Source organism: Seriola aureovittata, chromosome 1 (assembly GCF_021018895.1).
Source record: "Seriola aureovittata isolate HTS-2021-v1 ecotype China chromosome 1, ASM2101889v1, whole genome shotgun sequence".
NCBI lineage: Eukaryota > Metazoa > Chordata > Actinopteri > Carangiformes > Carangidae > Seriola > Seriola aureovittata.
In genome coordinates, this window is record NC_079364.1 from 18,111,698 (window position 1) to 18,126,737 (window position 15,040).

Below are 15,040 nucleotides of genomic sequence, written 5' to 3' on the forward strand. Positions count from 1 at the left end.
GGAATATGTTTTTAGAAATTAAGAACAACAAACCCATCAGCAAAAAAACAAAAAAAGAAAATGAAAAATCTTTATCTAAAAAGCCGATTTAAAAAAAGTTATAAATAATAATAAAATAAAAAGAAATATAGCTCCTGCACAGGCTAGCTGATTGGTAGAGGTTTATGAATGAAAATTTCTGCTGCGGTGCGTCTTTTGATATGATATGATATATGATATATGATATGATATGATATGATATGATATGATATGATATGATATGATATGATATGATAGTAAGCATGTTTGTTTCCTTTGGATATTTTTGGTAGCATAGAATTACTTGTCAGATTTTATGACACAATTACAAAACTAAAACAATCACCTCAGCTTTTACCAAACAGGTCAAAGCTAGGAATGTTGTCAGTCTGGCAGATGATAAAACTAACAGACAGCTGAGAACTGTTTACCTACTTATAATCTATTCATTATCTGCATGAAGATAAGAGTTTGCCTCAGGTAAATGTTATCAAACTGCCTCCTAAAATGTGTCACCTGTGTGTCCTGTTTAATACTAATACAAGGTACAGGCTCTGGAGGATGGAGCCCGTTTGCAGCTATACTTCATGGCCTAGCATCACACATGGTTACATTCTGGATCTGGCAGCCAAAGCACTGAAATTTGCACTGGGTATTCATGATCTTTAGTGTATAGATCCTCATGTTTTTCATGTATTGTGAACCTTCAGGCCACATTTTCCAAATTTATAAGCCTACACAAGAAAATCTAAACCTAACCCACAGATTTGCTTTAAATTGACTGAGCACATTCATGGTTCCCAGAGGATGAATCCACCTACTTTAAATATACTGTACATACAAATTTTTACGTAGATTTATGTCAAATCTTACAGAAAAGGTACATTTTGCAACTTAAGATAAGGACTTAATTCCCTGGAGGAGAAAGATTAAAGACCAGAGTGGAGCTGAGATGTGCTGCAGGCTGCAGTGATGAAGAAACTTCAGTCATCAGAATTTCGAGGTCAAACCAACACTTGAAAAACATTGAATAAACCATTTTCTAATTATATATGGCCAACAGAGATCACAAAGTACCAGTAAATCTAACTATTTGACACAACTGCTTAATTATGAACAGTGATTGTATAACGCCAGAGTCAACAGTGACACTGGTCAGACACCACACAAATACATAGATACTGTATGTTGTCATACTCAGGATTTTTTTTAATCTTTCTCTGTGAGCATATATGAAATTACTTTGATTCACAAAAATGATGTGCTATATAAACACCAAAATATGTTTTAGTGTAAAAAGTAAGGTATTGCTGTTGCATAAACAATAGGGCAGTGACATACTCCACACGTACTTCATACAATGTGTATGTGACAAGACAAATATCTTGACTGATCAAACTTGAGCTAAAGTGCCTGTGAATACTGTTAATTCGACAGGTGGGCTTTTCATTAACTAGACTGGGTACCTTCAACTCGAAATATGTATTTTCTGCTAGTCTTCAATTTCCCAGATTTGAGTGTTGTGAAAAAATACCTACAAATTGAACCTGAATGTTCTATTTTTTTAGTTATTTCATTCTTAAAAAAACAAAACATACTCAAAACATATGTTATTAAATTAACATAAAAACACGCACACATAAGACCTGGGACACAATCACATCAAAAACATACACACATACACACACACATCACAATAAACCATTACAGTAGAATCTGTCAGCATCACCCAGTCTCAACATTTACATATAAACACCCACACCACTGTCATCATATCTCAGACACATGTAACATACAGGTTTTGGTTAGACATTTGTACACAGGAGATACATTCATGCTGACAACCATATGACTAGCGCTATAAAATTGACATCCTTAGGCATCATGCAAGGCTCCTCTGATTTTACAGCAGTCTCTTACAGTAACTCCTAAGACAAATTCTGAGCGCAGCTTTTTGGTCTTCAAGACTTAAAAGCACACAGCAAAAGACAAGGAAAACATGTTCAACAATACTCATAGGACATTCAGAAGTAGCATTGTTCTGGGCCATGAGACTTATGGAAAATGGTTGGAAGGTTTCATCTGAGGCTTTAGAGCAGCTGTGGTAATAACCGCTCATCATGTTCTCAGATGTGCTGCGCACATTAACAGGAGTAAACAACCTTTGATGGGTGAGCCGTAGGGGTGTCACAGAAATGAACAGATGATTAGGTTGCTTACAGCCCCAGACAATATCACACTCAACAGCATTGCAGAGACACACATGCAAATAAAGAAGAGAAGGAAGGGGAAAGCGTGGGGAAAACTTGTGTACAAAGACCATAGAGGTTTGGAAACACTTGATGCTTAAGTATGAGGTGCAGAGAATGTAAATGTGGGACATCACTACCCTCCAACACAAACCATAGGGTACTCCTCTCATCACATGCAGTGTATTAATTGTGATAAACCATCAGCGGTAATGTCAGCACAACGACCAAATGGTAAGACTACATCTACATAAAACAGTATTATTTTGAAAACGCTATTTTCTTGTGAAACGACTTACGTCTGAATGAGTATTCACAAGTCACTTTTTAAGAAACACGTGAACAATTGAAAACAGTCAAATCTGTTCTTCTTCATCCTCTTTCCATTTGGAAAACAACAAAACTGCACATCACAGCCAACATCTGGTAGGTGGGACAGACAACAAAGTTATAACAGGGGGGGAACACACTATTTGAAGGGGGAACAGACTTTGACATCTGACCAGCTGAATAAATGGTTATTTTATCGAGGTGACTTCATCTGACAAAATCAGCATAAATACAGGATATGTGCTCACCTATACTGACATTTAAAAGTGAACGATCACAGAGAGGGTTAGAGGCAACTGAAAGCTGTTGTTTTAACTTTACTGCCACACGGACCATATCCCTCACTGGGCAGCTTACATCACTGTTTTGAAAAAGGTCAGTTTTCCGCATACACGCTGAAACACCAAACCGTTTTATGATTTACACACTCTAACCAAATTGGAAAATCTCTGTTTTTGGCAGAGAAAAACGTCGTTTCAGAGTGAGGCTGGGGGCTGAAATGGAGAGAAAATCTAGCTTTGTGTGGATGTACTGCCACCCACCCCATCATGCCAGAACAGCCCACCAAGTCCAGCAGATTGCATCACTCCGGTCCGATGAAATGACAACATCCAAACTACACTAAAAAACCAACAGTACAACCAAAGCCCCTGAAAATATTCAGTCCAACGCGATGACCATCTGCATTACGTTGTTACTGATAATTTAATACACTGTGCTGTTAATGCTAATTGAAAAAAAAATGTTACTATCAGTGCAATTTACAGCAGACCCAAGAACATTTTTATTTCCATAGCCTTTACATCAGAATGACCAGGGAAACCTCATGATGAGACAGAATTCAAATTCTCTAGTTCAAACAGATTATATAAAAAACAGATTATATTACCCAAAACTCCCCAGTTTAAAAGTGCATTACATCTTGCATTGATACATCCGGGTTAAACTTCATCATGATCAACTGTACATATTCTACTCGTGTCCACACACAGTTTTACAATGCAATAGAATATTTATGCTTTACAAATTTTGGTTGATAACACTTTTGGTTTCCGTTCTAAATAAAAGTTTTAAATGACTGGGTTAAACATGGGACTTACTTCAAACCTGTTTGGTTAGGTGCAGTGTGAAATGGATCATTCATAGTGCTGAACCCACAGTTCTTTTTGTTTTGTTTTGTGTTTGTTGTTTTGCAGCCAGTGACTTTACTGTTTTGGTTCAGTGTCACCACTCTCAGAGTTGTTTTTAGCCATGACACGCATCTGTTTTATATTAAACCACCTGCTAAGCTACATGTCCAGCACCAAGTGACAGGCAGACAAAGTCTGCAACTAGCAGGTAAATATAAGGGAGTATTTATAGGCTTAAGAGACAGATATTTCCCCCAGGAGTCGTTAAATATAAAAAAATGAGATGAAGGAGAGTGAGAAACATGACTCCAATTGAATGCTAATGTTGCTCAGTGTGCTGGATGTGTGTATAAACAACTGTTTTCTAAAGCCGTAAGAACTTTATGGGATGATAATATGTTAATGTTGAGTTTACAACCTGTTGAGCAGCCAAAAATATCAATAAATGAGTTATACCTGAACAATAAATTCATTTTAGGGCACTTTTTATACTGAAACATCCAGTGCCCATTTCTCTGATGATCAAAGCTTCTCGTCTCTGCAGCAAGGTCCAAGATCCCCATCATCTCTGCCTCATAATCATCTCTCATAAAAGGAAATCTTTTGGACAGAAATTTGCATGTAGTCATTAAAGTAAAACTGGACCACCTAATCAATGATTACTGCTTTAGTTTTGGCCTAACACTAGAACCCCCAAGACGGTCTGACAGACCATTTAAGTTTTGATTATGTAAATAACTTTGTTTAAATAAAAACTTCAGGTCTCTCAGTCCATGCCTTTTCCTAAATATATGTTTTTGATGTTCTCTGAAGCCTAGAAGGTATTTAAATAAAAAACACAAGATTTCTGAGCATTTACTCCTCTGACTGCCAAAGCGATCATATAGACCACAGTCATACAGACCGCTGTGGCCAGCTGTGGCCATAGAAATTAACAATGTTTCCATTTCGCGGTTTTCATACGTCTATTTTTTTTTTTCACTGTTTCTTTTAACATTAGGCGTACATTTTTATATGCAGATCTGGAGAGAGAGCGAGAGCGAGAGCAAAAGAGAGAGAGAAATTGAGAGAAGTCACCACACACCAGATTTAGCCTACCAGCAAAAACTGAAAAGAAACTGAAAGAAATGGAGAGAGTAAAAATAAGAGCAATATACGATGTTCAAGAGGCTTTGGCACTTTCTCAGGACCTGAGCAAGGGGGAGTCTGATGAGTGATGAGGAAAGTCACTGTCAGCTGGCACATCTGTCAGCATGTCCGTTCCAGATGCAGCCATTTTGCAAACTTTATTTTGTGAGTACAGACTAGATCTTGATTTTGTAAATAGTCGGCCTTTAGGCTATAAACAGTAAGCAACATCTAAAATCACCATCATGTATAATAATAACGAATTACAATGCAGCCTGATAAATCTCAACTGTGCTGCCAGCTGCAGTCCAGTCCAGTACACACGCCACACCGGTCTCTGTGAGAGCTCGTAGGCTACATAAGCTCCAGGTGGAACGATTGTAAAAAAATCTCTGGCTGCTGATAATAAACAATAACAAAAAATAACAATCTAATAAATCTCTGAGCGAACAGCGACAGCAGCTCTGGACATGAGAGCGCACACACAGTCTCCAGAGGCAGGGGTGTGCCATAGGGGCGTCAGGCGATGCAGCGCGGTCACTATTAATAAATCATTCTCTAATGTAATGTACCTCCACCCTCAACCCCCGACCCCTGACATTATATGAAGAAGGAGAAGTACTAACACTAATTTCTTTCCACTTCAAGGACTACTTGTGAACCCAAACAATGTAAATACATATGACGGTCTGCTGGACTTAGCCCATAGGTGAAGGACACAGTGATGGATAAGGTGAAGGATCATGGTGCATTATGAATCATGATAACTTGTTTCTATAATATTAAAATCTCCATATGCAGCATCAATGCAACATCCAGTAGGTCACAAACAAAGCCCTTCAAGAATCATCTCATGTGAACAAATTCTCTGTTGTGTAGTCACACAGTTAATAATGTGTGTAGTACAACCGCGCTACTGTATTGGCAGGCCTCAGCACATACCACTGCTATAGACTGAAACTGTGTCCTACAATATTTACAGGTTGTCACATTAAGACTATAAACTAGTGCAGAGAACAGTGTAACTAGTCATGTTTGGTGAACAATTGTTGCTCTAGTAACAGACAACAAAATGGACATAGAAAAAGGAAGTAACTTGATACTAAGATGTAATAAACGGCAACACAAACCCAAGCTGGAGATGCAATTCTTTCAGGAAAATCCACTCATATAATTTTGCCACTGCCAGTGCTATTTCCTCTTATGCACAGTATGTTGAATTTTCCTTGCAATAATGACTATACAAAGCTCAATCCTGTTTTTGTTAAAGGAAAAATGTGTTGTTGCATTGTCTGTTGCCTCTCTATTTATCTGGGTTAATTTTCCTAATTCACAGATGTCATAAGAATGCCCATCACTATAACCTCAGCTAACTGGGCAACGTGGGTTTATAGTTACACAGCATACCTGCTGCAGTCAATGTGCAGCTACTCAAAAATTTAACTACACATCAGAGCTAAGGCGGCTACCACATGCAAGATCTGAGATTGGTCAACTTGGGCTGCTTGTGTTTTCTCCTGCCAGTAGAGACTGATCATGGTTAGTGCAAAATTAAGGATGTTGAAGAAAGACTCAGTGGTCTTCTCCTGCTCAGTAACACACATTTAGCAGAGACATGCCCATTGAAAACCTTAAATTCATATTGATCACTGCTATGACAGTGATTGAAACAACTTAAGGCATGATACAGCATGATCACATATGACTCATGCATGTCACTGTCTATGGATACACCCAAACCTACACCATAGGTATCTACTGCGGGACTCCCATGAACCCCTTGTGTCTACTATAAATCCAGCTTTAGGTAAAACGAATCGAGGTATTCAATATTTTCTGGTTGGTCATATGAAGGTACACAAGCATGAAAATTCACAAGATCAAGCATGTGCATCCCTTCGCAGGCAGTGCATTTGTGAATATTCACTTAAATGGGAATTGGACCTGACCTCGCCAACTGTTTGTTGAGTCAGAAATGGAGGATAGTTGAAAAGTTTCAACAGAGAGTTCAACGCATCTGTGGTAATAACTGCTCATGGTGCTCTCCTGAACACATTAACATGAGTAAACAGCCCTTGATGGGTGAGCTGTATAAGAGTCACTGAAATGAAGAGATTTGAAGGCTAACAGTCCCTGACAATGTCGCACTTAACCACAGCATAGCAGAGACACAAACACAGAGAAGGAGAAGGTGAGCGGAGGAGGTAGATAGAACGGCCAAGTTGTATACACAGACCAGAGAGGTTTAGTAACACTTAGAGCTTGAGCATGAGCTGGAAGAGTGGAGGTGGGCATATCCTCCCTCAGCTGCCAAATTCCTTTTCAGCATTCTGCAAACCCAAAACATAGTGAGAAGAGCAAAGAAAGTCTCTCTTGGATGTCAAGACAGGTGAGTATAATGTACACCCTGACATCACTTTTGGGTGTGGTTACATGTGCAAGAGAGCACACCCATGTAGTCATGCAGAGTCTAGATTATGATTTCTTTTCTGAGCTTAGTGATCACATAGATTTCCAGCCTCTGAACTATGCCTGTGAGCTGCCCTTGTCTGCCTTGGGGGGGGGGGGGGGGGGGGGGGGGGCTGACTGGGAGCTGACTGTGTAATGAGCTGCTGTCTTAGTTTATCACAAGTTGAATATGTGGCCACAAACTCAATGTAAACTACATTGCACATTTTTTGGGGGAATGTTGTTAGTGTTGCAGGTGTTAAGGCATAAAAGAAATAGTGGGGAAATTAAAATTTTGATCAATGGCACTGGGAGATAAATCAAAATGAAAAACTAATTATTATAATTCATCATGGTAATCCATCCACCAGTTGTCAAGATATTTAACTCTGAACCAACCTGCTGGTGGCACAAGAGTCACGGTCTGGGCATCAACCGGTGTTGCCAACTATTTCGGATGGAAAGTAGCTGCAGCCTGCACGTAAAGTCATTGTGACAATAGATCACGTCATGCGCTAATTTCAAGTTGTTTTTTTTAAATTTATATAAAAATTAAGCAAGCCAAACTTAACTGACTCTAACTAGCTTTATAATGAGCCATTATTATTCAAATTATTTTTGACGTTTCTATCATTTTACCAATCTGTATTTACCTCTACTTTCAGTGTCATGAATAGAGAGGATCTACACACTGGAATTAACTCACTATTTTTTTTTTTATAACAAAACATATTAATGGTGCAGTTAAGTTAAATCTGATGAGTCAGACCAACTGAAATGTTCATTTATAATCATGGAAATAATTAACAGTGTGTGGCTAATTTTTCTAATCAAAGACATCAGAGGTTTAGTTTTAATTTCCAGTTGTGGTCACAGAATCTCCTCATGTTATTCTGAGCTGCAGTGATGAAGAAGAGAGTAAAAGCATCGACACTGTCAGAAATCCTGTCAGATTAAAGAATATTTGTTCAATTAAAATTAAACTATAACAGTTATTATATAGGCTATTCATTTAGCGTGATAAACTCTCCGTGCATTTTTTTTGAAGTTTTGTTTAAAAACTAGAGTGGACACATGGAAAGACTAAAACAAGAAAACAATTCAATTGATTTATATTTTATATCTACTGCTCGTTATTACTGATCACTTTATTGTAAACTCTTTTGTCCCTGTCCGGATCCTGTAGGAATGATGACTCAGTTTTTCCAGTGATTTCATTGTTCAGTAGTTTGGCTGTTGGCAGGTTTTGTTCTGATCCTCTGAAGTTAACCTGTGCCGGAGCAGGTTAGGAGTTCAGCGTAAGTTACCATGGTGATTTACCCCGGTAACAAGTGAACCTTTGCCGTAGGACTGAAAACCCAAAGTTAAACCTGAACCTCAATTCCTGCTTCGTAGTACAGGCCTCTGGTGGAGCAACAGGCCCGATGTGACTTGTAGAAAACAAACAAACAAAAAAAAAAACATGGAAAGACTGATATTCTGTATTTGACACAGATCATCAGAGACAAGTTATAAACAACCAAAAGCCGGTATGCAAATGGTATCACAGAGCATTTCTAACGAGAACCACCTCAAACCTATCTAAGCAGCTCCAAGACACAAAGACAGGTATCCAGATCTGTGCACAGAATTCAGGGTGAGTTCGAAAAGGCTGAAGTAATCATGTTTAGGCTAACATAGCGATAGCTCATAATGTGAGCTTGGTGCTCACAACGTTAGTAGGCTACCGTCATTACTGTTCGATATAACTTTCCTGTTTTAAATGAATATAATCACACCAATGGTCTGTCACCTTGTTGGTCAATGACTACATGGAGGTGTGTACATGTATGGGTGTGTGTGTGGGTGCCAGAGATGGGGACTCGAGTTTGTGATTTGGACTAAAGTTGCAATTAAGACACACACATAGTGAGATTGAAACTTAATTTGAGATTAGTCTGCAAAATATCCTACTTGAGACTCAAGATTTGGAACTCGTGAATTATTTTATTACCTTCACCAAGGAGTTATCTGTTCACCCATGTCTGTTTGTTTATTCATCAGCACAGGATTACGCAAAAAGTACCAAACTGATTTGCACCAAACTTTGCATAGGAATGGGGCTTGGGCCAGGGAATAACCCACTAAAGCAGGGGTCCCCAAACTTTTTCCTGTGAGGGCCACATAACTTTTCCCTTCTCTGATGGGGGGCCGGGTTCAGTTTGTAACAGAAAAAGTGTGACAATCGCAGGGGTGCCTAAACGTAAAAATGTATTGTTTTCCAGAAAGCCACACATAACCAAATAACCCTTTCCGGGTTCTTCACAGAAAAAAAAGTCAGGAAATAAATAATAACACTATTAATGAAATAAATAATAATAGTTCAGGGGGCCGGGCCAAATGTGGGGGCGGGCCGTATCCGGCCCGCGGGCCTTAGTTTGGGGACCACTGCACTAAAGTTTGGGTCAGATCTACATTATTTACTGTGACTTTGATTTTTTTTTTTTCTTGTTTGTTTGTTTGTGTGAGCGTGAAGTCTGGTATACTGTACGTCAGGCACAGAGTGGCTAATCAGGAGGCATGGGAAGATTCCTGATGGGCCGCACTGGTTGTTGGGCTGCGAGGGCGACAGAGGGAGCGAGAGAGACAAAGAGGGAGCGAAATCGATAGCGCAGTCTCGTGGTAATCAGCCCATTGGAGCAGGCTGCACAGCCCACTCTGGTTCTGTGTGGCCATCATCTCCCGCATGTCTGTCTCCCCAGCAAACTACGTTTGGTTCGGTCCCAGACAGACAGCAACAGACAGGAGTAGAACAGCAGAGTGAGTTCAGGACCACAGCTGACTGTCAGTCCAGTTTTACAGAATAGGTGATAGGCAAAATACAACAGCAATCTAGTCTGAGTTGATTTACCAGGATAATGTTGTATATTTTTGTTTTAAACTATTGTTCCCGCAGGAATCCTAATATGCTAATTAGAGTACTAAAGTACTCTGTGTGATTATCAGAGATCTACAGAATGTTATTACAGAGAAATCCAACAACTTACATTAAAATATGTCTGGTGTTGCATTTACTACTGTACCAGCCAGTCTAAATTCTAATCGAGCTGAACGTCATTCCCTCCCCTATTATAATGCGTAACTTCATAGATAAAAGAGTGATGATAATACAGTACATGCTTTGAATTCCTCAGATATGGCAATGCAGTGTTCCAAGCAGACTGGGTGGCATGCAGCAGATAATAGAACCCTCATTACAACTATTAAGAGACTTGAAACTTGACTTGGACTTGCAAAAAATGACTTGTTAGCATCTCTGGTGTGTGTGTGTGTGTGTGTGTGTGTGTGTGTGTGTGTGTGTGTGTGTGTGTGTGTGTGTGTGCGCACTGCGTGTGCAGAAGCCTCTGTTCTTCTCTGGTTGTTGCTGTGGTCTTGAGAATCAGTGAACTTCATTGGTATTGATACAAACTATCAAAATTCTGGCATCACGACATCCCTCCCTGCTGTTGCCACTAAATGAAAAGTCGGTGGATCATTAGGATTAATTCTCTTGGCACTAGGGATGGGTACGACTCGAGCACTCGTTGATGTCATTATTTGAGTAGCGTTTCACTTCTTGCACCTGCGCATGTATTGTTTTTGGCTACAATAGTTCAACTCAGTTGGCGTTAAATGCACCATGGCAGCCTTGACCAGGAAAAGTGATGTCTTGAAATACTTTGATAAAAAAAGATGACAATAATTTGCAGTGCAAGATATGTGGCGTTAAACTTGCATATCATGTTCTCCGACAGCCAAACAGTAGGTTCGGTCGGGAAGGTCCGTGTCCGACTGGAAACACAAGCTTAACATTGGTTCCGCTTGTGTTTCCAGTCAGACACAGACTTCCAGTATTTCTTTTACACACACACATATATCTATATATATATATATATATATATATACACATACACATACATATAAATATATTTAATTTATGAGTAATCGAGTACTCGTTCATAAGGTAATGAGAGTATTCGAATATTGAAATTACTGAAAATGTCCATCCCTACTTGGCACCATGGATATCTGTACCAAGTTTCAGCGTGACTAAAGAAGATCCAGCTTCAAGCAGAGATTCAGAGTGTCCACATTAAACACTGAAGCAGTCCCTTATGTTGTATATCCATGATTATTTGTAACCATTATCGACAAAGACAGTGAGGAAATAGATTCAAACTTGTCATTTTTACAGTCTTTTGCAACCAACAAGATTCAGTAAGCCACAGCCATTGGTCTTCAGTCAAACACATTTTTGTCAGCTATAATTCAAGCCAATAGGAGGCAAGAATTTGATGCTCAAAAGGCAGATTTGGGATGAGATTCACACACAGACTCCAAGTTGTTGCTTTCTCAATTACATTGTAGAACTGACACTGTTCATTCCCTTCCTAGTACATCCACTACCTCATTACATTTTACTAAGTCAGGAGACAGCTTGACCTTTATCCACAATTTTGCAAAAATGCTTTCCCACAGTGCTTCTCAGGTGTTTTGATGTCATGATATCTGACCATCTTATAGACTGAATATTGAATTCGGACAGGTAATTGCAGGGCAAATATTTAATTCTTTCTGACTTTCGAACTATACCAGAAAAGTATACTGAATTTCAATACCCAACCATAGTCTCACCCTGTCTCATTCTGTCACTGCTTGCTCATTTCAAAGCCTCTGAGCCTCTGACACTTCCATGACTCCCCAAAATCTTATTTCCAAAATATGAAATTTTCTAACAAAAGACCTCTAAATAAGGCTAATGACCAAAACTCAGGATCCACCACATATTTTAGAAAGTGATGTCAAGATGTTCCTCTTCTTTGTAAAACTTGTGAGGTTGGCCCGGTCCGTGTAAAATGAGTGAATCCCATCTGTATAAGGCTGTTTGGAGTAACATTGCTTTTTCTTTTTTAAAAAAAAGGGTGTCATGATATACACAGTATACAACATTTCTTGACCTCTTTTCTGAAACGTAAATCCCAAACTCTGCTATAACAGTCCTATACATCAAATTCAACAACACTTACAGACATGAACCAACAATACTGCCTCCACTTTACTATATTATCTTACAGAACCATGAAACAAACCACTTCTACACAATATTATTAACTAGTTTATTGGTGCTGGCACTCCCGACATGTACACAGTCAACAAAATGATTACTTGCACCCATGAACAGGAGACTCCATTCTCCACATTTAATGTTCCATGTCTCAGAATGTTTATTTTTGGGCATTTTTAAATAAAGCTATACAGCATCATTAAAATCTAGCCACTCTCTTAATTTTGGTCACTCTGAACCGAACCGTCACCCATGCGGTTGTTGATGTGAGAGTAGGGGAGCAATCCAAAGACTCAGCTGACTGTTGATGGGCCATGATGCCCGCCAAAATACTAAATTACAAAAATAAATCAGAGTTTGTGACTAATAAATCATGATAAACCAGTGACCTGTTCAACAAAGATCAGTCAATCAGTTCGACAGGAAATTAATCAACTTCCAGTGACCACATACAGGCTGCCACATGAGGCAGATTTCACATCAAGGCCACAGCCTGCGTGGAACAAGCTGCCTTCTCAACCTAGTAGTCAAGCGTAAAAACAAAAGTACAGTATTATTCACTACTACTCCACTGATGTAACACTACATTCACACAACTTGGAATTACAAGCTAGAGGCCGGTGTGAACGGTTTTTCCCCACTCAGTAATTACTGAATGATTTGAATGTGTCATAAAACAATCAGGTTTTTTGCTGGAGCATGCAAGGCGCATAATTAATTAAGTTGAAATATGCAGTTAAAATCCATGTTGTAATATGTTGTAAGAAAGAAAGAAAGAACCACAAACCAAAATACATGAACATGTGAACAACACAAGTGAGCACATGGGAGGTATGGGAGGTAATAGTCAAAAAAAGGACTTGTGTCATATAGTTATGTTTGAATGAGTTTCAACAATAAAAAAAAGAGTAATAATTGTAATAGCCTAAATAATGATTACAGTCAGTGGGCCTAACAATTTGTGAAAAGGCAATTACTTAGTGCTTCTCACTTATTGAATGTATTGTCTTCTAACTGATGTCATATGCTGTTTGTCAGTGCTGTGAGGAGATAATGTTATCTATTTCAACACTCATGAGAGGTTCCCCTAGTTTCACGTTTGTCAAATGGACATCTTTGAGGCAAATTTAAAGTCCTTCACAAAAACAAAACAAGAAAAAAAGAAAGAAAGAAAGAAAAACTTGTTATTTCTGACTCTGTTGGTTTGTTTGTGCTTGGAAGTCATCAGACACTGAAATCTACCCCCATCTCTTTGTGTCACCACCATGAAGTGAAACATATGACACCGTGTCAGCAGTAACAAAGGCTAATGACAGTAAGTGCCTGATTCAGTACAGCTGATGTAGGAACCAGGCTTCATGCAAATTCTGGCACCGGTTCCAGAGTGATGTTGCGCCCGAGGGCAGCGTGACCTTCCTGTCACCCATCTGGGGCAACTTTTACTCCCAACACTGTCGGAGTCATAATTTCACAAATTCACACGTGAACCACGAGAGCAGCTCATACAGACTTCTTTATACCGCTCGATAAAAATAAACTGGTGTCTCAGCCTATGTTCCAAACAGCCTGTGAAACTGCCACACCGCTGTAAAATCAAAAAAAAAAAAAAAAAAAAAAAGGCTGTGATGACAAAATATCTTTTGGCATGTATGCGCACCTTCAGAATCATCACTCCGTCTGTAGCTATTCACCATGTCCGTCCGCTCAGCGCTGCTGTCACTTTACCACGACTTTCAACTCGGCGACAGACTGAGGAGTTTAGCCCGCAAATTACATCTTATCTGTTTACTACAGTCGTGAAGAATTACGTCAAAGTGTATCAGAAGCGACATAAAGTATGAGCATAAATGTACCAACCTTATCTTCGCAAAGCTTGAGAAGGGTTAGTTTCGCCTGTTAAAGGGCTTAGGACACCGCTTTTTACATACGCGACGCCCTCCCCTTTACTTCCTAATTCCATTATTCGTCAATATTACAGAGCATTTTTGTTGGACATGGTTTTATCCTACCTCGTAAAGGTCTCCTGAAGCCATTCTGGGGTGCGGACTCCGGCGGCGCGGCGTTCTTGCCTGCCTTGTTGGCTTTTTTTGGACCCTACTCTCTCGGTGTTTCGCCGAAAGCCCCGATAGACGGGAATTAGCGAGCAGCCTTGTTATTCTGAGCAATCCGCAGTAGCAGATCAGCAGACAGTGTCAATCGAGCCCGGCGCTCTGCGATGGATCGTTCCACACTTAAAACAAACAACCATCGGGGCGGTGCTGTTTACCCAGACCCAAGTGGAGCACTAAAAACTAGTCCCCGGCTAAGAATGCACAGCCTTGATGGTCTGCATGCGCCCTGTTCCTCTAAGCTCTGTTGCAATCTAACTACTCAGCGGGAGATCACATCCTGGGTGTTCACACACACACACACACACACACACACACACACACACACACACACACACACACACACACACACACACACCAACTGAGATAGATCCCTTTTTAGCACCCACTCTACCTGTGCACTTTACTACCAAGGGAAAGACCAGCCCAGACCTTAATTTAGATTTGTTAGGAAACATGTAGAACAAATTCATTGGAACTATTTGTACTGAATGGTGACCCTCTGGAAGCTGATAAATTGTTGATGTGTGCTTACACACCTTCATT

At 39.6% G+C, this 15,040-nt stretch overlaps 1 protein-coding gene across 1 annotated transcript in view; it reads right to left on the reverse strand.

Moving 5' to 3' along the window:
• LOC130171444 (chromodomain Y-like protein 2) overlaps nt 1–14,731 on the reverse strand; it is a 32,568-nt gene extending 17,837 nt beyond the window's left edge. Inside the window, exon 1 of the mRNA XM_056379463.1 lies at nt 14,396–14,731. Within this exon, the coding sequence (XP_056235438.1) occupies nt 14,396–14,419 (24 nt within the window). The 5' untranslated portion in view covers nt 14,420–14,731. The remainder of the gene's footprint in view (nt 1–14,395) is intronic.
• Nucleotides 14,732–15,040: the final 309 nt, after the last annotated feature.